Source organism: Sorex fumeus, unplaced genomic scaffold (genome assembly GCF_029834395.1).
Source record: "Sorex fumeus unplaced genomic scaffold, SorFum_2.1 ptg000063l, whole genome shotgun sequence".
Taxonomy (NCBI): Eukaryota; Metazoa; Chordata; class Mammalia; order Eulipotyphla; family Soricidae; genus Sorex; species Sorex fumeus.
Window position 1 is genome coordinate 81,257,816 of NW_026606120.1, and position 27,129 is coordinate 81,284,944.

General features: G+C 42.3%; 1 protein-coding gene across 1 annotated transcript in view; it reads right to left on the minus strand.

The window, feature by feature from the left end:
• SMURF2 (SMAD specific E3 ubiquitin protein ligase 2) overlaps nucleotides 1-27,129 on the minus strand; it is a 115,678-nt gene that overhangs the window by 26,503 nt on the left and 62,046 nt on the right. Inside the window, exons 9-12 of the mRNA XM_056127083.1 lie at nucleotides 23,110-23,194; nucleotides 14,363-14,521; nucleotides 10,362-10,557; nucleotides 6,704-6,807 (exon numbers count right to left, since the gene is read on the minus strand). Of these exons, the coding sequence (XP_055983058.1) occupies nucleotides 6,704-6,807; nucleotides 10,362-10,557; nucleotides 14,363-14,521; nucleotides 23,110-23,194 (544 nt within the window). The remainder of the gene's footprint in view (nucleotides 1-6,703; nucleotides 6,808-10,361; nucleotides 10,558-14,362; nucleotides 14,522-23,109; nucleotides 23,195-27,129) is intronic.

A 27,129-nucleotide genomic window follows, 5' to 3' on the forward strand; every position in this document is an offset into this window, starting at 1 on the left:
GCGGCAGCATGGTGGCCTGCATCTTTTAGAGCCTAATGAACAGCCAGGTATGAGTCTGCATTGATGAGGCACGTGGCGCTTCATGGGATGGGGGTGGAATCGGCCCTGCTCCGCACCATGACAATGCTCCGGGTTGCCACCCTCAAACGCCTCATCTGGCTTCTGACCGACCATGATCCCACAGGCACACATACCAATCTCAGAAGCAGGGGTTTCTGGCAGTAATCCCTCTAGGTTTATTACTAAAATGTCAGAAATCCAAATTTGCATGGCCGCTGTTGTGGCCACATGACACCATATGCTCTTCATAATCAGCAATAAAAAACAAATTTTCCAATTATGTCTTTGTGGCAGGTCTGAATGTTGGGGAAAATTCCAAATAACAATGTTGGGTCTTCTGTTGTAATATTGAGTGTGATCAACGTAGAGAGAGAGTAAAGTGAAAATCTGCCACACAGGCAGGGGGTGGGTGGGAGTGGGGGTATACTGGGGTTCTTGGTGGTGGAAAATGTGCAGTGGTGAAGGGATGGTTGCTTGATCATTGTATGACCAACCGAGACTTGAACTGAAAGACTTTGTGACTGTTCTCACGGTGATTCAATAAATTAAAAAAAATAAAAATAATAAAAAAAAAGGAAATACACAGCAGAGGCCTGTAAGATAGTAGAAAGGACTGGAGAACATGGAAGTCCTTAGTTTGATTCCCAATATTACGTGGTCCCCCACCCCAAACACCCTTAGGGTGACAATGGTCGCTCCTAACACTACGGGTTCAAAATCAAGTATTACCAGAAGTGGCCCTAAGGTCCCCAAGCATAGCCTAGGAACCCAACCCCACTCCACAGGAAAAAACTTTGTTTAGCAAATACACTTCCAGCATTTAGATTCCAACAACAAAAAATTAAATTTTCCCAACAAGCATTCAAAATCTAGTTATGACTGATTCATAAGAATGTCAAGGGACAGGTCAGAGCTACAGTGCAGTGGGCAGGTATCACACAGGAGACTGAGTCCCGCCATCCCATATGGTTCCCCAAGCACTGCCAGGAGTAATTCCTGAATGTTGAGCCAGGAGTAAGCCCTGAGCATCACCACATATGATCCAAAAATAAACATAGTAAGCATGTCAAAGAAGTCCTCCATCTCAAAAAGTCCACATACACATCTCAGATTCTGCTTGATCATCTGACCTTCCAGGTAAATTAACACCCATCCACCCCTCCTCTGGTGAACATTCCCAGGGTCTTTTTGGAGTTGTAGCAGAGTCCCCTTACTTCTAAGGGCTCTCACCAGCCTCCACATGACTTCTGCCATCTCAGCAGGCCCACCTCATATCTCAGATGCCCATGCTTGCTCATTTGAACTTCCAGCCCCCCCTCTTCTATACCCTGTGCTGGTAACTACCTGAACTGCCTGAACCCTGAACTGCATGGCCACATGACAAGCTCAACTTGGCACACATTACAATGTACACACTTAAGCCTCCTGTCACTAAATAAAGACTAGCAGGGAAGGCAAAGAGCAGAACCCAGTCTAATCCTTCAGACACTCCCAGAGAGCAAACCACAAATATTCTACCTTCAGAGTACAGCAAACACAATGGGGGTGTCACATAGAAGCCAAGCTCGGGGGCCAGAGCGATATAGTACAGGGAGAAGGGTATTTCCCCTGCAAGCAGTGGACCCAGGATTGATCCCCACCATCCCATATGCTCCCCCAAGCAGTAACCCCTGAGCATCCCCAGCTATGTCCCCTCATACCTGCCACAAAAAAAAAAAAAAAAAAAAAGAAGAAGCAGCAGCTCACCAAACTCAGTGAGTGACAACAATAGCATGGAAGGCTCTAACAGCACAAACCAACACTGTAACCTCAGATAATGACTTTAGGGACACCATGTTGAGGATGTGTAATGAGCTCAAGGAAATAATGGCACAGGCAGTCAGCAACATACAAAGTCTGAGAATGAAAATGAGAAAACTACAATCAAAAGTGACAGAACTGAAACACTTTATTAGAGGGTTAGAGCAATAGTACAGCAGGTAGGGTTTTTGTCTTACACATAGAAGACCTGGGTTTGATTCCCATATGGTCCCTGAGCCCACCAGGAGTGATGCCTTAGAACTAAAACAAGAATAAGCCCTGACTACCACCAGGTGAGGCCCCAAAAACAAACCAAACAATAGCCTTGTGGACAGCAGGTATGAGCCGGGGGAGTGGGGGCGACTAAAACCTCATGGGAAGGGGGGCATTCCGGTCCGTCCTTCACGCCCTACCGAGGTCACCAGTCACCCCCCACAAGCGGCTCTCCAGCACAGCCACGGCCCCAGAAGCACAAGGACTTAATGCAGAACCCAGCAGCTTGGAGCAGAAAAGTGAACGGACTATGCATTGACCCAGGCCATCAAGTCTGCCGGAGGGGAAAGGGTGTTGCCCCATTCGCCCTCTCCTCTCTGGAAAGAAAGATGGCGGCCACATGGGAGCCTTGTGGACAGCAGGTATGAGCCGGGGGTGTGGGGGCGACTAAAACCTCATGGGAAGGGGGGCGTTCCGGTCCGTCCTTCACGCCCTACCGAGGTCACCAGTTGCCCCCCACGAGCGGCTCTCCAGCACGGCCACAGCCCCAGAAGCACAAGGGCTTAATGCAGAACCCAGCAGCTTGGAGCAGAAAAGTGAAAGGACTATGCGTTAATCCAGGCAATCATTTCTGCCCAGAGGGGAAAGGGTGTTGCTCCCTTCCGCCCTCCTCCCTCTGGAAAGAAAGATGGCGGCCACATGGGAGCCTTGTGGACAGCAGGTATGAGCCGGGGGTGTGGGGGCGACTAAAACTTCATGGGAAGGGGGGCGTTCCGGTCCGTCCTTCACGCCCTACCGAGGTCACCAGTTGCCCCCCACGAGCGGCTCTCCAGCACAGCCACGGCCCCAGAAGCACAAGGACTTAATGCAGAACCCAGCAGCTTGGAGCAGAAAAGTGAACGGACTATGCATTGATCCAGGCCATCAAGTCTGCCGGAGGGGAAAGGGTGTTGCCCCATTCGCCCTCTCCTCTCTGGAAAGAAAGATGGCGGCCACATGGGAGCCTTGTGGACAGCAGGTATGAGCCGGGGGAGTGGGGGCGACTAAAACCTCATGGGTCGGGGGGCGTTCCGGTCCGTCCTTCACGCCCTACCGAGGTCACCAGTTGCCCCCCACGAGCGGCTCTCCAGCACGGCCATGGCCCCAGAAGCACAAGGACTTAATGCAGAACCCAGCAGCTTGGAGCAGAAAAGTGAATGGACTATGCGTTGATCCAGCCCATCAAGTCTGCCGGAGGGGAAAGGGTGTTGCCCCATTCGCCCTCTCCTCTCTGGAAAGAAAGATGGCGGCCACATGGGAGCCTTGTGGACAGCAGGTATGAGCCGGGAGTGTGGGGGCGACTAAAACCTCATGGGAAGGGGGGCGTTTCGCTCCGCCCTTCACGCCCTACCGAGGCCACCAGTTGCCCCCCACGAGCGGCTCTCCAGCACGGCCACTACTCCAGAACACAGAAACCAATTTCTTAACTATCTGACTTTCAGTAGAAATACTTCCAGGGTCAATAAGTAAAATAGCAGAAATCCAAAACCAACATTTAATTCTTGAACCCAGCTGGAGAAAGCAAATCACTTCACAATGCTTTTTCAGCATGTCTGATTTGGGGGGGGGGTAAACTCTAAATAATAGTGGTGAATCTTTTATTGAAACAATCTAATCAAAGCGGATAGAGTGTTAACTAGAATTCATCTGCCTCACAGGGACGGGGAGGGGTGGGGGGTGGGGTTTTATTGGGGTTCTTCATGGGAAAAAATAAGTATTGGTAAAGGGAAATGTGTTTGATATTTGCATGACTGAGACATAAACCTGAAAGCTTTGTAACCTTTCCCACAGTGATTCAATAAATAAAAAAAAAAAAAAAAAAAAAAAAAACCAAACAAAAAAATTTAATGAAATGAACACTCGCCAAGAAAACTCTATCCAGCTAGACTAATCATTCAGATTTGAAGGAACTACAGAGAGCTTCCTGAACAACAGCTTAGAGAATTCACTGCATTTGAAACCAGTTTTGCAAAAAGCATTAAAGGAGACTTTTTTTTGGAGGGCGGGGTGAGGGGGCCACATCCAGTGGTGCACAAGAGTTAGTACTGGCTGTGCACTCAGGAATTACTCCTGGTGGTACTCTGGGGACCAAATGGGATGCCAGGGATGAAACCCAAAGCATTAAGGAGCTTCATTAAAAGACGAAATAAACTTCTCAACGCTTCACCTTAAATATGGTCATGGCTCCTAGCACTTATGGTTGCCTCTATTAGCTTAAGAAAGGTGTGGTTTATTTCCAGCTAAGGGTTTTATACTTTTTAAAACAATGTTTCACTTATTTTGAAGACTTAGTTCTTCAAAGTCTATTTAAGAGATTTTTAAAAAAACTTATTAATGCCTAACATAAAACTGATATTGCCCTTTTAGGATAAGACACATTTTTCTAAGTCTAATCATATTTTCCTTTAAATAAAATCACACCTGGTGATGCACAGGGGTTACTACTCCTGGCTATGCACTCAGGAATTAATCCTGGCTATGCTTAGAGGACCATATGGGATGCTGGGAATCGAATCCGGGTCAGCCGCGTGCAAGGCAAATGCTCTACTCACTGTGCTCCAGTCCCTAAATAAAGAATTTTTAGTTCTTGTCTCCTCTCACTGAATTATAAATGTAGAATTTATCAAGTTCAAGTAAATTTTTTAAAATGTAATAGCACATATTTATACTATTACTTTTTAAAATTTATAACCTGAAAAAAGATACACAGTTCTGAAAACTTTTATTGATTTACAATTCTGAAGAATTTCACAAGTTTAGCATTATTCATCTATATGTATATAGGTGTCATCACCTTCACAATCAAAGAAATATCTCTTTTATGAGGGATATAAAGAAACATAAGCGAACAGCAAATAGCCAAAGGCATCAGAACTAGAGATTTTGACTATAGAACTGGGCTTACTACAGAACTAGAGAGTTTGACTACAGAACTGAAGGGGGTCACGGATAGGGGACATTGGTGGAGAGAAGCAGGAACTCTAGTGATGTTTGAATTGTTACACAAAAAGTGTATACATCATTGGGGCCAAAGCAATAGTGCAGCGGGTAGGGCATTTGATTTGCATGCAGCTGACACAGGTACGATCCTCAGCATCCCATGGCTCCCCCAAGCACCACCAGGAGTAATTCCTGAGTGCAGAGCCAGGAGTAACCCCTGAGCATCGCTGAGTGTGACCCAAAAAGAAAAAAAAAAGTGAGTGGAGAACGTGCAGAGAAACAGACTGAAGAACTGAGTGCACGCTCTGCACTTGAGAGGCCCAGGTTCAATTCCCAGCATGACAGAATGACTAAGCACAAATCACGAGTACAGAGCAAGAAGAATTTTATGGTCTGGGGAGACAGCTTAAAGTAGGTTCAATCCCCCACACCACCTGGTCCCTCAAGCATCACACCTCAACCTGTAACACCTTAGTTCTGGTATTATAAGACTAAATTCAGTTTTGTAGTCCTGAGTACCACTGGATATGGCCCCAACACAATTACACCACAACCACAATAAAAAAAAAAAAAAAGAATTTCACAGAAGAATGTATAATGTAATTTTTAAAATCTCATCATTTAAAAATAATGTGTAAACTTATTTTTAAAATCTCAACTTAAAAAAAACTCCATTTGCAGGTATAAGGCCAAAGAATAAAAATAAGTCCACATAATGCTTAATAACAATTATGAGACTTGGTAGAAACAAATTTAGATTTTGATTAGGTGAAGCACATTACTGTGATGGTCCTTAGAAGTTTCAATAGAGAAAATGACATTTCTGCTACATCTACATAGAATTTTCATGCCTGAAATAAAAAGCACTTGATGCATGAATGTAACTTTACAGCTTGTTAAAAACGTTTTAAGAACACTTATAACTACATTTTTACAACAAACACACACACACACATACACACAAAACCCCACATTGCTTTAATTGCTAAAAAGCACAGTAGGACAGTAGGAAAGATAGTATAGGAGTGAAGGTACATGTCTTGTCTGCAGCCAATCCCAGTTTGATCCTGGGCATATAATACCCCAAGCACTGCTGAGTGGTCACTCCCAGCACCATAGGCCCAAGATGCACCATCCTTAGGCCTTAATACTGAACTGCCAGTCCAGTTAGCCAGTCTGAGTGGTTCCCAAAGCCCTGAGCACCACATGGGAGGCTCTCACACACAAAAAGCTCAGCAATGGAAGGAAAGGAAAAACAGCATTCAGTTTATATTACATGCACCAATATCATTAAAAAGAAAAAAAGACAGAGGGAGGGAAGGAAATAGAGAGGGAAGGAAGGTAAAGAAGGAGAGAGATGAGGAAAAAACAGAACCTATAGGTCCTTTCAAAAGTCTATGTAGACTTACAAATAGCTGTCACATCAAGTCTCACTGGGCTCTAGCTAATCCATCAGCGTTCTCAAATATTCTGCTAGCAGTACTACACTACTCTTACTATGAATATATCTATTAGAATACCCTCTCTATTGCTACCACTAGGAAATAAACTAGAAAATGTCAAAAATAAGGTAATAAGGTTACACCATAGAAGTATTTAAAGTCTGTAAGTCAAATAGGGATATATCATTTTCTAACAAGCAAGTCTTTACCTGGCAACTCCTCCATAGTCAAGGCCTTCTTCTCCACGAAATTTGATCATTAATCGCTTCCACAGATCTTTTGGTCTCATCTTCATGACCTGTCGATATGACTCCTGAAAAAAATTTCAATGAACTATTACTGCAAGATATTTTTAGTCTGATATTTAAATTTTCCATTCCATGTACAAAACATGTTTAAGAAAAAATTGTGCATCATTCAGTGAATAAATTTCAAATGCTTAAAATTTAATGAAATTTCTGAAAAATAAAACATATAGTGGCAACACTTCTGAAACCAATTCGTTAGATACCTTAAGAGTTTATTAAATGCAAAACTCTACATTTAAATTTCATGAATTATAGCAATAATTCCATTCACAGTAAACAAACACAAGGTGTAAAGAGATAATTCAGCAGTCTAGAGCACCTGCATCACATACAGGCAATCTGGGATTGATCCCTGGTACTACACGAAGCTACCCCTGAGCAGAATCAAGGAATAACCCCCAAGCACTTCCAAGTGTAACCAAAAACAAATAAGAATTTGATGGAAGCAGCAATAATTTCTGTTCTTCTATTTTTGGGCTATACACGGCTGTGCTCAGAGCTTGCTCCTGGCAGTGCTCAAGTGTCAGGAATTGAACCAGGTTGGACACATGTAAATTAAGCACCTTATCCCAATGTAGTCTCTCTCTCTCTCTCCAGTCAAGCAGCAAGTTTTGAAAAGCTGATTTACCTAACACTAGGTCATATGTGATAGCAAGAAGTAAAGATTAAAAAAAAAAAGTTTCACTCTCCTTCACAGCTAGTGAGAATGCCTACTGGTTCAGTCCTTTTGGAAAACAGTATGGACTTTTCTCAAAAAATTAGAAATTGAGCTCCCATTTGACCCAGAAATACAACTTCTGGGAATATATCCTGGAGATGGGAAAAAGTTTAGGAGAAATGACACCTGCACTTGTATGTTCACTGCAGCACTGTTTACAATAGCCAGAATCTGGAAAAAACTCAAGTGCCTGAGAACAAATGACTGGCTAAAGATGTACCAACATCTACACAATGGAATACTATGCAGCTGTTAGAAAAGATGAAGTCATGAAATTTCCATATAAGTGAATCAATATGGAGAGTACCATACTAAGAGAAATGAGTCAGAAAGAGACGGACAGACCTAGAAAGACTGCACTCATTTGTGGAATACAAAGTAACAGAATGGGAGACTAACACCAAAAGATAGGAGAGATAAAGACTAGGAGGACTGCTCCATAGCTTGGAAGCTGGCCTCACATGCTGGGGAAAAGGCAACTCAGATACAGAAAGGACCACCAAGTAAAGGATGCTTGGAGGACCCACTCAGGATGGGAGAGGTGTGCTGAAAGTAGACTATAGACGGAACATGATGGCCACTTAATACCTGCACTGCAGACCACAACAACCCGGGGGAGGGAGGGGGGGGAAGAGGGGATAATGGGAACATTGGTGGTGGAGAATGGGCACTGGTGGAGAGATGGGTACTTGATCACTGTATGACTGAAATGTAAGTCTGTAACTGTACCTCACAGTGATTCATTAAAAAAATAAATAGGCTCTTTGCAGAAATCCAAAATCATGGCCGCATGACATTATATGATTCTCATAACCAACTATAGAAAACAAAATATTTCACAATGCCTTTTCAGCAATTCTGATTGTTTGTGGGGGAAAATACTAAACAATAATGGTGCATCTTTTGTCAAAATAATGAATGTAATCAATGTAGAGAAGAGTTAAGTAGAAATCATCTGCCTCACAGGCATTTGGAGGGGTGGGAGGGGGGTATACTGGGGTTCTTGGTGGTGAAAAATGAGTACTGGTGAAGGGAAAGGTGTTTGATCACTGTATGACTGAGACTTAAACCTGAAAGCTTAGTAACTTTTCCCACAGTGATTCAATAATATAAAAAGAAAAAAAATAAGTAAAAAAAAATTAAGGTGGAGTTCATGCCCAATTCAATCGGCTAATCAATGGCTGAATAAATAGCAATACTCCTACAAATAAACAAACAAATAATAATTGAAAAAAAGAAAAAAAAAAAAGAAAAAAAACAGTTTCGGGGGGTGGAGGAGGCTAAAATGATACGCGGTAAGGCATTTGCCTTGCATGCAGCAGACCTCTGTTCGAATCCCTAACACTGCATGCAATCCTGAGTACAATATAAAAATATTATATTTTATAAATATTATAAATAAATATTATACTCTATACAAATATAAAATACATGTGTATATATATAATTTGTTTTGTTTTGGGGCAACATCCAGTGGTGCTCAGGGTTTACTACTGGCTCTGCACTCAGAGATCACTCCTGGCTGGGGGACCATATGGAGTGTGAATTATTGCTATAATTTCTGGTGGCACGCAAAGCAGGTGCCCTACCTCCTGTACTATCTCTCTAGCCCCACATTCTTTATTTTAGCTGGAACGATAGCACAGCAGGTAGGGCGCCTTGCACGTGGCCAACCTGGGTTCAATTCCTCCGTCCCTCTTGGAGAGCCTGGCAAGTACCAAAAGTATCCCGCATGCATGGCAGAGCCTTGCAAGTTCCCCATGGCATATTTGATATGCCAAGAACAGTAGCAACAAGTCTCACGATGGAGACGTTACTGGTGCCCGCTTGAGCAAACTGATGAACAATGGGAGGACAGTGCTACAGTGCTACAACTGTATTTAATAACATTTATTTTCTTATAAACATAAAAACTTTACATATTTTCACAACAGAACATTATTCTAAGAATAAAAAGGTACTTGTTTATTTAGTGGCTGAAAGGCATTTTAATTATTTCTAGCTTCTATCAATTATAAATAATACTGCAATTTAAAAAGAACATAAATAACTATTGAAGTAATCCTCACTAAACTGACTTTAGGGCCGAAGAGATAATACACAGAAAAGGTGCTTGTCTTGCCTGTAGCTGACCTAGGTTAAACACTACATAGTCTCCCATTTATCACAAGGAAAGATCTCTGAACACTGCCAGATGTGGGCCAAAACCCCAAAAAAAGAGACCTGAAAGAAAAAAGTTTATCCTTTGGGAAAAGTATTATCAAGTTCCTAAACACCTCTTGCCCAAAAATCCAGGGATAAATGGGAAACACTTGGCCTTGGACCTCTGCAACTAATATAAGAACTCTGAAGTTGATATTAGGGCACTGAAGTCCAATCATAAAAGAATGTTAGAAATACTTTCAACAAATCAAGGAAGTAACCTAGCTGTAAAAAAAAACAATTTTTTTAGAATTTAAAAATCCATAGGGCTGGAGTGATAGCACAGCGGTAGGGCGTTCGCCTTACAAGCGGCCAACATGGCCGACCCGAGTTCGATTCCTCCGCCCCTCTCGGAGAGCCCGGCAAGCTACCGAGAGTATTCGATATGCCAGACACAGTAACAACAAAGTCTCCAATGGAGACGTTACTGGGCCCGCTCGAGCAAATCGACGATCAACGGGAGGGCCTTTACCTTTACCTTTACCTTAAAAATCCATTATCGTTTGAAATAACTAGAAAGGACTATATATGTGTAGTATTTTAGAGTTCCATTAACAAGTATTTGCAATGCAAAAGTCAAGCCGAAGTATATAACAATGACCTACTTTTTCTCTATTTTAAAATAAGATTGACACTCACCTCAAAAATCTCTTCCCTAGAGACCTCAATCCGACAGTGGCCAGCCTGAGGTTGTTGCTGAGAAAGTTCTTGGCGCAAAATTTTTAGTTTCTGAACCAGGTCTCGTTTGTACCGTGGAACTGTCAGGCACTCTGTGTCCTCAGGGCATAGGGATACCACTTGCTGTTGCTGTTGGTCTTTCAGTTGGTTCTGCCGACTAAAAGTAAACAGAAATGATATTAAAGCACTTGAATAAGTACAGTGCAGTTTATATATTCAAAATAGCATCTTACTATGAAACGAGTCTAGCTCTATCAGCTTCAGGCCTTAAAATAGTTTAGCTTTGGGGCTGGAGAGATAGGACAGCAGGTAAAGTACTTGCTGTGCACACAGCTGACCCAGGTTCTATCCTCAGCATCCCATATGGTTCCTCAAGCACCGCAAGGAGTAATTTCTGAGTGCAGACAAGGACACACGCATGCACGCATGATTTGGTTTGAAACATTTTCAACAAACTAGTTCCAAAGCTGCTTTCTCAGAATGCACACACCTATACAGAATTGGTTATATTGCTTTATCCAACAGCTGAAAACAAATTTCTCAAATATCATTTAAATTTTCTTCTGCATAGTTCACCATCACCCATTGTAAAATTCATGTATATGCTAAACCTCGTGCTTGTTATCTACAGTCTCTCTGGAGGAGAGTTTGAAAGGCAGATTGGCAAGGAACCCCTTCTCCTCTACAGACTATTGTCTAGACCACAAAAATGTGGGAAGTCACATAAGTTCTGGCACAGAGAAATACTTTATAAACATGTCTAAATGCTTTAAAAGGTAACTGTTTCTTTTTATTTTGTTACATGAAATGTGCTATTTTATTACATTAAATGTGTCATAAAAATTACCAATCTTTAGTGTATAGTCAATGACAAGAAGTACATTCACACTGTTGTGTTAGGTTTTGTTTTTGTTGTTAAATTTCCCCACACCTGGGATCTAAGTCAGGGACTGAACCCCTGGGCCTCTTGGAAACAAAGCATGCAATCAGCACTTTGAGCTATCTCTCCCTAGCCCTAGAGTGACTTCTAGCTACACAGTTTGTCACAAATGCACAAAAAATGTCCCAATAGCAGAAATCATTTCGTTTCCTTAGACTGGAGGGTAAGGTATGTGCCTGTGGAAAAGTTGGTTACACCCACCTGTGCTTGGGAGCTACTCCCAATTCAGTGCCTGAGGATCAACCAAAGTAGTGCCAGGAATCAAACCCAAGGCCTCACACATGCAAAATAAGTGCTCCATAATGGAATCACATCCCTAGCCCCAGAAATAATTTCTTTGTTTGGGGGGTCATATCCAGAGGTGCTCAGAAGCCTAGCTGAGTGCTTAGGACTTTCTACTGGCAGTGTTAATATAACCAAGTGGAGCCAGGGACCAAAACCAGGCCTTCTGCAAAGCATTCCATCCAGTCTGTTGGGCTCTCTAGTCCAGCAGAAATAATTGTATAAGGCTGGAAAGACAATATAAAACTGTCTTGTATATGGCCAACTCCAGTTCGATCCCTAGCACCACATGGCCCATTAAGCACCCTCAGGAGCAATGCTTCAGCACAGAGCCAACAGTAGACCCTGAGTACTGCCTGTGTGACCCCAATGTCACATCCCCCAATAGTAATAAATGAAAGCATATTGCCTAGAAATATTTTATTCCCTTAGAAAAATAGTGAAAGCTAAATCTAAGACTTTGTTTTGCAGTCACACCCAGTGGGCTGAGTGCTGTTCAGGGAACCATATGCAGCGCTGGGGATTAAACTGGGGTGTACCGGGATTGGTTGTTTCAAGGCAAGCATCTTAATCTTTGTACTGTTTGTCTAGTCCCAATCTAAGAATTTTTTAGAAGAGATTGAAGTAGGTAATTAACTAGTTAATTCCAACATACTGATGTATGTAAACTGATTCAGTTGGGGTTTAATTTTATATACAACAGGCAAGAGCACAACCACCTAACTTAAGGATCATGGTAGCTATGATAAAATAACTTTGTGCTCTAACAAATCATCCAACCAAAAATCATCCAATCACTTTATTTGGAGGGGAGAAAGGGAGGCCAACAATCAGCTGTTCTCAGGACTTATTCCTGGCTCTGTGCTCAGGGATCATTCCTGGCTGGCTCAGTGGGCCATATGGGGTGCAGGGAAATGAATCTGGCCGGCCATGCACAAGGCAAGAGCCTTACTATCTCTTCAACCCATCAAGTCAGTTCTATATACAGTGATTCTTATGTTCCAGGCTAAATACAGAGAAATCAGTTTGGATGACTGTTACAAGTTCCTAGTATTCACATAAAAATCATGACAAAGATGCTTTTTATACATATACAAACAAAACCAAAAGATTATATATATATATATACATATACATATATATATATATATATATATATAAAATCTTTTACATATTCCTGAGCTCTGCACTAAAGAATCACTCCTGACAGGGAACCACATAGGGTACCAGTAATCAAACCCAGGTCAGCCATGTGCAAGTGCCCCGCTCCTGCCCGATGAGTTAGATTTTTAAATATCCCCTAAAATTTTTTGTTTAAAGAATTTGGGTATGCCTTAATAGCAGGCAGACAAAGAAATTAATTAAAAATTTATCTGAAATCATCTATATAAAACCTGAAATCAGGGCCAGAGTTATGGTACAGTGGGTAGGATGCTTGCCTTGCACGAGCCTAACCGAGGTTCAATCCCCATCATTCCATATGGTCTCCCAGGCACCAGTAGGAGTAATCCCTGAGTACAGAGGCAGGAGTAACCAGGTGTGGCCCTCCCCAAAAAATTAAAATTAGAAATAAATTTAAAAAAGCTAAAATTAGTCAGTGTGTTAATATAAGAGTACTTAGGGCACTTGCTCTGCATGCAGTTGACCAAGATTCAATCTATGCGTATGTGCTCTAACACACCCAGATGCAGATTCCAAAACAAAAACAAAACATAAAACCTTAAACCATAAAACTTCTAAATTCAAAAGAAATATACTATAATTATCTTAAAGATTTATTAGATTTGACAACAAAAGTCTAATACATAAAAGTATAAATGGAGAAATAAAAATTCCAAAATTTCAAAGTAAGCCTGCTCTTCAATAATCACTGGTAAGAGTTGGGAATACGGCCCAGTGGCAGAGCACATGCTTTGAATATATTAAGTCCATGGGTCCTATCCCAGGCACCATATACACACAAAAGTAACAAGTTAAATTTTTTCCAACCATTTATTTGATACAGAAATTGTATCATAACTCAAAAAAACAACAAAAATATTTTTTTTCTGCCTTTTTGGGCCACATCTTGGCTCTGTGCTCAGAGATCATTTCTGGCGGGTTCAGGAACCATAGGGGATGCCAGGGATCAAAACTGGGTCAGTCATGTGTAAGGCCCTTCCTGTTGTACTATTCTTCAGCCCCCCCAAAAACAATTTTTTAAAGATACACATTTAAAGTCAGGGGTGTAGCTCAGTGGCCAAGCACAAGAAGCACTGCTGCTGGGAGCATTCAGGAGACACTGTGGTGTGGGATGTGGTACTGGAATTATATGCACAGGAAACCATCATTAACAGATCAACAATATGTATACTACAGACCCTCAATCAATAAAAAATAATTTTTTTAAATTTATTTATTTAATGAATCACTGTGGGTAAAAGTCACAGAGCTTTCAGGTTTAGGTCTCAGTCATGCAAATATCAAACACATTTCCCTTTACCAATACTTATTTAAAAATAATTTTTAAAAAACTCACTTTAGTATCTCTGATACATACTCTTTTCCTAACATTTCAAAAAAAAAATTCCTACCTAAGTACAAGAGTTGTTAAAATGTAATTAAAACTTGTCACACTTTTACATGAAATTTTGAAGAACACAAGTAATTTATAGTTTAAGAGAGCAGATAGTCTATCAAAAAAACATCTATTAGTCTTGTTCAGACTTACATTTTAAAATGTACTGCTTCAAAAACTTACTTTAGAACTAAATGCAAGTTAGCAGACAGCCGAGGATCTGTAAACTGTGTTGTTCTGTTGTTATGGTCAACGAAATAAACTCTGCCTGTTGCTGTATTACGGATCTCCCATCCAGGAGGTAATGGACCAAGCTCTTCACAATTGATGTTGCTAAGATCCCTGCAAAAACAAATAAAAAATAAAAAATACCTCATTGCTGGGCCTGCTGAGCCAAGCAAGCGTAAATGACATAGAACAATTCCATGAAGTCTGAGAAAATGTATTGTTTCAGAAATCTGAGATGTTCAGCTGGAGTCCCTAATTCCCAATGGTTTAACAAACTCAGTCAAAACCCAATCCATAAATGGCTCAGAAACTTATTGCACAACCTATATTTTTAGTAAGCTAATTCCTCGGCTTCAATGTAATACAGATTTTAAATTTAAAAGCAATCACAACACTTGCCAATGTAGACAGAAAATATTGTTTTATAAATGTCAGTGATATGAGAATTAAATTTCCTAAAATTCTTCTTCAATTAATATAACATAAAATTTGTCTAAGCAAATATTAATTTCATTATTAATTTTAAGCTTGCCAACAAAGCAAATCAGAAACAATACTTAAATTAGAATTCTGAAATTATATTTTTAAGGCATAACTGCTATTTCAAATGTTGAAATAGAAATAACACTGAAATTATAAATCTGAAAATAATTATAGTATTTTTTTAAGGTATAACTGCTCTGTTTCAAATATTGAAATATGTAAAAATTGTTGGGTGGAGCGATAGTACAGCAGTAGGGCATTTGCCTTGCGCGCAGCTGGCCCTGCCGAGCCAGGTTTGATTCCTCCACCCCTCTCGGAGAGCCCGGCAAGCTACCGAGAGTATCTTGCCCACACGGCAAAGCCTGGCAAGCTACCCGTGACGTATTCGATATGACAAAACACAGTAACAACAAGTCTCATGATGGAGACGTTACTGGGCCCGCTCGAGCAAATCAATGAACAGGAGGACAGTGTTACAGTAAAATTCGGTCACAGTCTTCCCATTGTTCGTCGCAGTAAAATTATTGAATGAAAAACACTTAAGGAAGATCTAAAGGCTTACTGCTACAAGAGAAAAAGAAAAAGAGACAAAGAAAAAAACTTTTAATGAACCAAGACCATTGTACCACATTGTGCATTAAAATACTATTAAATATAGGGGACTGGAGAGATAGCACAGCGGGTAGGGCACTAGCCTTGCACGCGGCCGACCCGGGTTCGATTCCCAGCATCCCATATGGTCCCCTGAGCACTGCCAGGAGTAACTCCTGAGTACAGAGCCAGGAGTAATGCCTGTGCATCTCCGGGTGTGACCCCCCCAAAAAAAGAAAATACTATTAAATATAAACAAAGACTTATAGAAACATAATGAATAAAATAAAAGCAATATCGCCAAAGTAAAATTAATTACAACAACAAATATTATTTAAATCAGGCTTCAAAGTTAAATTAAACCAAATTTTTCTGAAGTAGTCTCGTATTATAAACACAATGATAGACACATATAATTACTTAAAGTTGTAGATATAGCTAATTTTAACTTTTCTTTATTGGTGCTCCAAGAGATTCTTCAGCTACAAAACAAAGCTAGAAAAGAACATGCTATCTGATATACAAAAAAGGCAAGGAGAAAAGTTCCAAGGGTCCTCATCAGATTTAAGTTAAAAAATAAATAAACTAGACATGCAGTTGAAGAAAAGTGGCAAGAAGAATAGTGGGACTGCTGAAGAATAGCTGTTAACGAAGGGAAGCTCAGCTTGAGGAAACCTGGAATTTCAGTAAGCTGAGAACTCAAGAACTTAAGAACTGATGCCTGGAAGACTTCTCAACTCCCAATTAGGTCCACAGAACTCTTAACAACTGATATCAAACAATAAACTTACAAAAATCACAAAAAACTTCAGAAAGCAAAAATATGACGACAAGATTAGAAACTATAAAACACAGAATTAGAACCCAAAGCACTGTTAGAAATAAAAATTTTAATAAGCAACATTTTAAGAATACAATTCCAAAGACAAATATCAATGAGAAATTTTTAGGAGTAAGCACATATCTGGGGAATTTCGGTTTATTTTTTAACGACTCTAGGGACCAGAGAGATATATATGGGTTAAAGTGCTTGCGTGAAATGCAGCCAAACCTAATTTGCCCCCCAAAAATGCATATGGCCACCCAAGCACCACCAGGTGTGGTCCCAATCTACTCCCCAAAGAATAAACTAAAAAACAAAAAGCAATTATAAAAATGAAACAATACATCTGGGGCCAGAGACAGCAGACAGGGTATGGCAGACAGGGCTCATCTTCCCACTGGAAGATGAAGATGCTTTAAACTCATCTTCCAGGTCCTCAAACCAATTTTTAAGAAGTTCCTACAGGTTGGAAAAGTAGTAGGGTAGGGCAACTGCATACGTAGATTAGATGTTAAATCAGAATGACTATCAGAAATAATCAAATTTTTACATAATTTGGTTAAATGAGCACAAAAAAAAATCACTGAAGATGCCTCTACATTCAATGTTATTCAATGTCATGAAAGTTCGCCCTAGATTTTCCCTCAATGTAACTTAGGGATTCTGGTCTGATATCAAGATCTTTAATTCACTATAAACTGACTTTTGTGCACAGTCTGAGATGGAGGGTATAGGTTTTCACATGTGAATGACCAGTTTTCCCAGCACCATTTGTTGAAGATGATTTCCTTGTTTCACTTTATAATCTTAGCTCCTCTGTCAAAGATTAGATGCCTATATACCTGAGGATCTGTCTCTGGTTTGTCACTTCTATTCCATTGCTCTTAGAGTCTCTATTCCAAAGTCTAAGAGTCTCAAGTATCACACTATCTTGATTTCTATAGCTTTATAGTGCAATTTAAAGTTGGAAAATAAATGGGGCTGGAGCAATGGCACAGTGGGTAGAGCATTTTGCCTTGCACGCAGCCTACCGGGGTTCGATTCCCACATCCCATATAGTCCTCCGAGCACCGTCAGGAGTGATTCAGGAGTGAAGAGCCAGGAGTAACCCCTGTGCATCGCCAGGTGTGACCCAAAAAGCAAAAGAACAAAAAAATAAAAATAAAAAAATAAAGTTGGAAAATAAAGACCTTCCCATGTTGGTTTTTCCTAGGATTGCCTTGACAATTCAAAGGGCTTTATTATTTCAATATAAATTTCAACACAGGACTAAAGAAATTAAAACTGGGCAAATCACTTGCCTTACACACATCCAACCTGAGTTTGATCCCCAGTACCACATACTATTTTCTGAGTCCCATCAATTGTGATTTCTGAACACAGAACCAGGAGCAAGCCCTGAGCACCACTATATATTGCCCCCAAACAAACAAACAAACAAACAAAAATTTCTACAGAATTTGGTCCACATTTTAAAAATAATGCCATGGGTATTTTTATAAGAGTGTGTTAAATCTATATAATGCTTAGGGTATAATAGTCATTTTGACAATATAAATCCTTCTAATTCATGAACAGGGAATGTGGTTCCATTTCTTTGTGTCCTTCATCATTTATTTTAGCAGTAATATATAGTTTTTTTTTTTAAGTCTTTCTCCTGTTTTGTTAAGCTGTTACCCAAGAATTTGAATTTGGGGGGGATTGTTTTGTGTTTTACTTTTGGGCCAAATCCAGCAGTACTCAGGGCTTATTCCTGGCTCTGCTCTCAGGGATCACTGTTGGCAGGCTGTGGGGAACCTAAGCGTGCCAGAGATTGAACCTGGGTCAACTGCATGCAAAGCAAGCACCCTCCCTGCTGTACAAAATAACTGTCTAGCCCCTAGAGTTTGTTTTTCCTTCCTTCCTCCCGTCCTCCCTCCCTCTTTCCTTTCCTTTCCTTTCCTTTCCTTCCCTTCCTTCATTTCTTTCTTTCCTTTTTTATTTCACTCTATTTCATTGTTTGAATCTAGAGGCATCTCCAGTGATTTCATGTCACTGGCCAAGCAAATGAAAGCAAAGATAAACAGATCAAATTAAGAAACTTTTGCCTGCAAAAGAAACTACCAGAATTAAAAATAATCCACAGAATGGGAGAAGATACTTGCCATTCATCCGACAAAGGGTTAATATCCAAGATATATAAAGCACTTGTCAAAGAAAAAACAAGCAGCTCTGTGTCAGTAAAACCAACACAAAACGGGGGGCTGGAGAGATAGCACAGCAGGTAGGGCGTTTGCCTTGCACGCAGCCAACCCGGGTTCAATTCCCAGCATCCCATATGGTCCCTTGAGCACCGCCAGGAGTAACTCCTGAGTGCAGAGCCAGGAGTAACCCCTGTGCAGGTGTGACCCAAAAAGAAAAAAGAAAAAAAAACTATCACAAAATGGTACCCATGTACCCACGTGACCTGCAGGTACTGCAAGGACTACTGGAACAGCCTGCCCCACCTTGAACTCGGCAGGCAGTCATTTGACCCCACCTAAAAGGTCAGCAAAAGTGAGACCTAATGTACCTGGTGAATTCTCTGTCTGTCACTGCCACAGCAAAACCTCGACCCAGGACTAGAGAGATAGTACAGCAAGTAGGGCGCTGGCCTCCCACTCAGCAAACCCGTATTTGATCCCTAGTATCCTATATGTTCCCCTGAGCACTATTAGGAGTGGTCCCTGAGTGCTAAACCAGGAGTAAGTCCTGAGCACCACTGGGTGTGGCCCACAAACCAAAACAAAATTACAACAACAACAACAAAAACCCTCCACCCACTGATAGCATAGAGGAAAATTTACCCTCATTCCCGGCTCGCAGTAATGTCAATTCCTTAAAAAATCTAGGAATTGAGCTTCTGTAGGATGCAGCAATTTCATTCCTAAGAATATGTCCAAAGGGCCCAAAAATACAATCAAGAAATGACACTTGCACTCCAATGTTCACTGCAGCACTATTCATAAAAGACAAAATCTGGAAACAACCCAAGTGCCCAAGAACAACAGATAAAAAAACATGATACATAAACATAATATACTAGTTGGCCATAAGAAAAAAATGAAGTCACTCAATTTGCTGCTACAAAATGGGTCTGGAGAGTATCGTGCTGAGTAAAATAGTGAGAGGAAAGGAACAGACAAAGAATGATCTCTCATATGCAGTATATAAACATAGTATATAAACGTCCAAAGACAACAGAAAAAAAGAACATGAGACCTGGTCTTCACTAGGCAACTTGGGGGGGGGGGGGGGGCAACTGGAAATGTTCTTGACAGGAACTGGAATACTAAAGTGTTGTGCATGATATCCTATTAGTAACAGTACTGTAAATCACTGAGCCTAGAAAGAGGGGGAAAAAAAAGTGCCTGCCACTGAGGCAGGCAGTGGGGTGGGAGGGGAACTGGGGACATTGGTGGAGGGAAGCAGACAACTGTGAAGGAACTGGTGTTGGAATACTGTATGCCTGACAGAGTCAATTGTGAGTAATTTTGTAATTTATGGTGACTCATTAAAACCTTTAAAAAACAAAACAACACCATCAAAAAATGGGGAGAAGAGATGAACAGGAAGAAGACACCAATACAGATGCCCAACAGGTATACAAAAATGCTCTGCATCACTTGTCATCAGGAAATGCAAATCAAAACAACAATGAGATATCACCCCCCCTCCCCCAGTGAGACTGGAAAACATCAAAAAGATAACCTGAAGGGGGTATGGTGCTGCCAGCAAGTCAATCTATACCTGTGAAGTGAGTGCATCAGCAGTCTGATGGCGCCTTCAGACTTCCAGATACCCCAAAATTGCTGCTTTGGCCAGACCCCAAAAACTTGGGGCAAAGTTTACCAAGAAAGTAAAAGGCCAAAAGTTAGGTATGTGGGAAACACACCCACAAACCAACTCTGGCTCAGCTATATAATTAGAGGCATGGCCTCTCTGGTTCCTGATTGAACTGCTTAATGGCCATGATCCCAGAGACTCAGAAACAAATCTCGAAACCCAGTGGCTTTTGGCAGAAATGCGTCTGGTCCCTATAGTAGGTTACCGGTGCTGGGCCAACCCAGGTGGGAATAGGTTTCGTGCCCTGGCCTGTTCCCCCTGGTGGCCTGGGGGCCCCCATCCTTCAGAAGCCACTGGACAGTCAGGTTTGGGCCGCAGTGACGAGACACGCAGGGCCTCATGGGATGGGGGGGGAGCCGGGCTGTCCTTCCCACCCTAACGAGACCCCAAGTCACGCCCACGAACAGCCTCTCTGGCTCCTGATCAAGCTGCTTAACGGCCATGATCCTAGAGACTCAGAAACAAATCTCGAAACCCAGTGGCTTTTGGCAGAAATGCATCCAGACCCCACAGTACGGTACTGTCGCCAGGCCACCTCAGGGAGGAAAGGTTGTTGTCACTCTGCCTGCTCCCCCTTGGCGGCTCGGTGGCCGTCATCCTCCAGAGGCCATTGGACAGTCAGGCTTGGGCTCACAGTGATTAAACTTGTTGGGCCTCACGGGATGGGGGGGATGGGGGGGTGGGGAGCCGTGCCTGTCCGCCCCACCCCAACGAGACTCCAAGTCATCGACCCCCACAAACGGCCTCTCTGGCTCCTGATGAAGCTGCTTAATGGCCTTGATCCCAGAGACTCAGAAACAGATCTTGAAACCCAGCGGCTTTTGGCAGAAATGCGTCCAGACCCCACAGTAGGTTACTGTCACTGGTCCACCTCAGGGGGAATAGTAGGGTGTTGTCCCTCTGCCTGCTCTCCCTTGGCGGCTCAGTGGCCATCATCCTCCAGAGGCCATTGGACAGTCAGGTCTGGGCCCACAGTGACGAGGAATTTTGGGCCTCACGGGATGGAGATGGAGCCAGGCCTGTCCTCCCCTCCCCAACGAGACCCCAAGTCATCGCCCACAAACGGCCTCTCTGGCTCCTGATCAAGCTGCTCAACGGCCATGAACCCAGAGACTCAGGAGCAAATCTCGAAACCCAGTGGCTTTTGGCAGAAATCCCTCCAGATTTAAGTGTTAAAATTTCGGAATTTCAAAATCACATGGCCCTACTGCAGCCACGCGACATCAAATGTTATTCATAACCAGCAATAGAACACAAATTGTCTACTGTTGCCTTTTCAGCAGATCTGAGTGTTGGGGTAAAATCTCAAATAATAATGGTGGGTCTGGTGATGAAATATTGAATGTGATCAAAGTAGAGAGAGAGTGATGTGGAAATCATCTGCCCCACAGGCAGGGGGAGGGTGTGGGATGGGGGTATACTGGGGTTTTCAGTGGTGGAGAATGGGCACTGGTGAAGGTTCGGGTGTTTCATTGTATGACCGAGACTTAGACCCAAAAGCTATGTTACTGCTCTCACGGTGATTCAATAAATAAAATTATAAAAAAATTTTTTAAAAAATTCAGGGGAAAAAAAAAGATAAACTGGGGTCACAGAGAGAGAGAGTACAGCAGGTAAGGCACTGCCTTGCACGTGGCCAACCCTGGTTTAATCCCAGGCATCCCATATGGTGTTCTCCAGAACACCACCAGGAATGATTCCTGAGTGCTGAACTAGGAGTAAGACCTGAACATCGCTGGGTGTGACTCAAAAATCAAAATAAACATATAAATTTTTTTTAAGGAATAAAAACAAGGCCAGGAGACAGTTTGAGATAGTAGAGCAGTTTGGGTGCTTGCCTGGCACACAGTAGACCCAGTTTCAATCCTTAGCATTCCGTACAGTCACCCTGGCAATGCCAGGAAATAATTCCTGAGTGCAGAGCCAGGAGTATCCTCTGAGGATCATCAGTTATGGCCCAAAAACCAAGAAAAATAAATAATAGAAACTGTATCATGCTGAATGTAGTTAGTAAGAAGGAAAGGGAATATAGAATAATCTCTTTCATATGTAGGATGTAAATTAGAATATAATTAAAATGAGTAAAAAAAGAAAATGATAATGAAAGGAAGCATAGTAAGGAAATAAATGACAGAAAGCAGCAGAACTGGACTGACTTGAGCTTACCAGGGTAGGGAGAGAAAGGTGGGGTAGGGATGAGATTAAAGGTTGGGGACCATAAGACCATTGTACAGGGAAGCAAAAACACTAGTGGAGTGTGCTGGTGGTATGGTATTAGCATGTTGTATGCATGAAACCCTATCAATAACAGTTTGTAAATCAAGTGACCAAAGAGAGATTACAGCAGGTAAGGCACTGCTTTGGACATTCTTCCTTTGGACAACCTGGCAGGCTACCGAATGTAACCTGCCCACACGAAGAGTCTGGCAAACTCCCCGTGGTGTACCCAATATGCCAAATACCAGTAACAATGATGGGTCTCATTCTCCTAACCCTGAAAGAGCCTTGAATATGGCACTTTTTAAAATCTCAGGGCTAGGACGAAGGGGACGTTACTGGTGCCTGCTCGAGGCCATCGACGAACAACAGGATGATCGTGAATTTTTTAATTTTCGGTCCTCCCGTTGTTCATCGATTTGCTCAAGCGGGCCCAGTAACGTCTCCATCGTGAGAATTGTTGTTACTGTGTTTGGCATATGGAATACATCACGGGTAGCTTGCCAGGCTCTGCCGTGCGGGCGAGATACTCTCAGTAGCTTGCCGGGCTCTCCAAGAGGGACGGAGGAATCGAACTTGGGTCGGCCATGTTGGCTGCTTGTGAGGCAAATTCCCTACCGCTGTGCTATTGCTCCAGCAATTTTAAGTGAAAAAAATTAAGAAATCTTAGTTTACCTAAAACAAATATTCAATCACATTAAGAATGTTTAGAAAATGTTCTTACCTAGGCACCCGTGGATCATGCCAAGTGCTCACACCAGTCTGAGTATGTAAGAAATAAACCTGACCTTGCTGTGTTGTCCTCTGCTCTGTAAAATTAAAAAAAAAAATACATATTCAGAATATTCAAACTCAGGACAGCTAAAAACAACAGGATATTAATCAGAAAATTCCCCAAATTGCTAATCAACTATATTACTAAAATAGTGCTTCACAAATCACTTATTTAAACTCAGAATGTATCTTTATCTGGAAACGTTATAAATATGAGGGTCACCATCTCACCTGAAAGTCAGCCATTTTTATATATTGGCTCAAATATTAAACATTATACAATGAAAAACATAAAGCAAAATTGTCACAGTACCAATAATTAAAACAAGAATAAAGGAATGATCCTATGTATGTCTTAAATATGGAACCCTAAGGGAACAAAAGAAAGCCTGGGGGAGGAGAAGGCTAGGTAACCTTGGGGAGAGTATGAAGACACAAACTTTAGAATACTATGCAGGCTTATAATACTTTTCTATTATGCCTATTTTTATTCTAAAACTGAGGCTGTCCTTTTCTCCATAGAGATATATTCTCTAAAGATAAAGATATCTGGGGCTCACACAGAGGCAAAAAGGATGGAATGCGCAGCAGACTAAACAGGCAAAGATGGAGAGGGCCAGACCATAGTATAGCGAGTAGGGCATGTGCCTTCCACATGGCCAACCCAGGTTCAATCACCAGCATCCCATATCGTACCCCCGAGTCCACCAGCATTGATCACTGAGCAAAGTCAGGAGTAACAAGAGCAACACGGTGTGTGGCCCAAAAAAACCAACAACAAAAAGACAAAGATGACAAGATAGTCAAATTAGGATGAGGAGAACTAAGAGCAAGTATGCATACTGGGGAGAAAAAAAGAGAAAGGTGAAATTAATTCAAAGTGCTTGGAAAAAAAGACAAGAAATCTGTGAAAGTTTCTTCAGTTCAATGGTGCTTCTTAGTCTTTTTTTTGCTGTTGTTGTTTTTGTTTTAATTATTTGAAAATAAAAAACTGAAAAATTCTAACATAAAATTAAAATGTTGGTGGGGCTGGAGTAATGTTACAGGGGATAAGGGCACTTGCCTTGCATATGCCTGATTCAGGTTCTATCCCCAGCACCCCATATAGTTCCCCAAACCTACCAGGAGTGATCCATGAGTGCACACCCAGAGGTAAGCCCTATGAACCACCAAGTGTGGCACAAAAACAAAAGCAAAAATCAAAATTTGGGGGGGCTGAAGAGACAAGCATAGTGGAAAGGGTGTCTTACACACAGTTGACCTGGATTTGGCCCCTGGAATCCCATATGGTCCCCCACTAAGCCTGTCAGAAATGATTCCTGAGTTCAGAGCAAGAAGTAATTGAGTATGGTCACCCACCTAAAAAAAAGATTTTCAGAAAATTAATTTTAAATTTTTGGTTTTGGAGCCACATCTGCCTGGGTGCTTAGGGAACCAACCATGTAATGCTGGGCAATGCACACAGGACTGAAATGCAAAGTGCTCCAACCCTTTTATGCTACCTCTCCCACCAGATATGAATATTTATTAGTTATAAAACTACTTCACTTATAAACCTACAGGACTGGAGAGACAGCTTAATAGGCTGAGCATACTTATGTATGCAGGAGGCAAGGTTGAATTCCTGGCACCATATGGACCCCCAAGCATAACTAGAAGCAACCTCTGAGCACAGAATGGAGAGTAGCCCCTGAGCACTTCAGGGTGTGACAGAAACAAAATAAATGCACATTTGTAACTTTTGAAAAATTAAAGGCATTAAAAACAAACTACTTATAGGAATAAGGGAGATTTTTTATTCTAAGATCTAAATAATATTAACAGCTAAAATTGACTAAGTACTTTCTATGCCCCTTATCAGGCATTTCATATGATTATCGTGTATTTCATGTATTTTTCCCGTTTTATAGACAACAGTGAAAATCAAAGAGGTTAAATAATGTGCCCACTATCACAACTAACATGTGGCAAAGCCAAATATAAACCTGTGTCTGTCTCCAAATCAATGCTGTAATCAGACTTTTTAAAATTAACCTGTATGAGGGGCTGGAGTGATAGCACAGTGGGTAGGGCATTTGCCTTGTACATGACCAACCTGGGTTCAATCCCCAACATCCCATATAGTCCTCTGAGCACTGCCAGGAGTAATTCCTGAGTGTAGAGCCAGGAGCAATCCCTGTGCTTCGCCGGGTGTGACCCCCAAAAAATAAGTAAATAACCTGTATGGCTTAAGACAGTTAATAAACTGGTTTTAAGAATTAAAATATTTGGTGGGGAAGTGGGGTGGGAAAGAAGCTTGGGAAATGTACACTGGTGAAGGGACGGTTGACGGAACACTGTATGAGTGAAATTCAATCATAAACAACTTTGTAACTGTGTCTCTCATGATGATTCAATAAATAAATAAATGTGTTAAAATATTTTGGGGGCCAGAGAGTTTAATGGTATAGAGCAAATGTGCTGTACGCAGGAGTCAAAATTTGGTCCCTGACACCATCAAGAGCAGCCATTGAGTCCTACTAGGTGTGGCTCCAAAATAAATTCAAGGGGGCCAGGAATGTGGCACATGTGCATGTGTAAGGCTCTAGGGTTCAATCCAGAGTACCATTATGACTCCACACAGTAATATCTTTTTGAGTTTAAAAAATAAATTTAGGGAGGTGGCAGAGCAGGGAGGGAAACTCAACCCGCCCCCCTCCAAGGGGCCCCGGAGAGGGCGAGGACAGCCAGGCGCAGGGGCAGGAGATTCTGTACTGTTCTCTCCCGGGAGCTGGGTTTTATAGTCTCTGGGTCTTGGCCGTTGATGGGATTACACGGAGCAGGAGGGGAGGCGGGGGGCAGTTGGTGGGTAGGATCCCTGCCTACTGGAAGATGGAGGATCTGGGTGGAGGATGCTCAGCCCTGATCCGAGCATGCTTGGAGATCTCAGCCCCGAGACCTGCATGCCTTTGTTCCTCTGCCGGTACCTTCATGCTTGTGGAGAGTGGTCTCAGCATGGTTGTGGCTGGTTCTGGAGGTCTTCGGCTACCGGGGCTCTGCTCGGGGCAGGGAGGGAAACTCAACCCGACCCCCTACAAGGGGCCCCAGCGAGGACAGCCAGGCGCAGGGGAAGGAGATTCTATGCTCTCTTCCGGGAGCCGAAGACCTCCAGAACCAGCCACAATCATGCTGAGACCACTCTCCACACGCATGAAGGTACCGTCAGAGGAACAAAGGCATGCGGGTCCCGGGGCTGAGATCTTCAAGCCTGCTTGGATCAGGGCTGAGCATCCTCCACCCGGGGTCACACCCACCAACTGGCCCCTGGCGCTGTGTAATCCCATCAACGGCCAAGACCCAGAGACTATAAAACCCAGCTCCTGGAAGCTGGGTTATTATCTTATTATCTTATTATGTCATTCTTACTTTGGACAACCTGGCAGGCTACCGAATGTAACCTGCCCACGCGAGAGAGTCTGGCAAACTCCCCGTGGTGTACCCAATATGCCAAATACCAGTAACAATGATGGGTCTCATTCTCCTAATCCTGAAAGAGTCTTGAATATGGCACTTTTTAAAATCTCAGGGCTAGGGCCAAAGAGACGTTACTGGTGCCTGCTAGAGGCAATCGACGAACAACAGGATGATCGTGATCATGATCAAGGGAGCTGGAGTGATAGCACAGTGGATAGGGTGTTTGCCTTGCATGCACCGACCCGGGTTCGATTCCCAGCATCCCATATGGTCCCCTGAGAACCGCCAGGAGTAATTCCTGAGTGCATGCGTCAGGAGTAACCCCTGTGCATCACCAGATGTGACCCAAAAAAGTAAAAAATAAATAAATTCAGCAGTGACCAAAGAGCTAGTACAGTGGGTAAGACTCTTGCCTAGCATGTAGACAACCTGGGTTCCATCCCTGGTACCACACATCGCCCCCCAAGCAGCACCAGGAATAATCCCTGGGTATGGAGCAAGAAATAAGCCCTAAGCA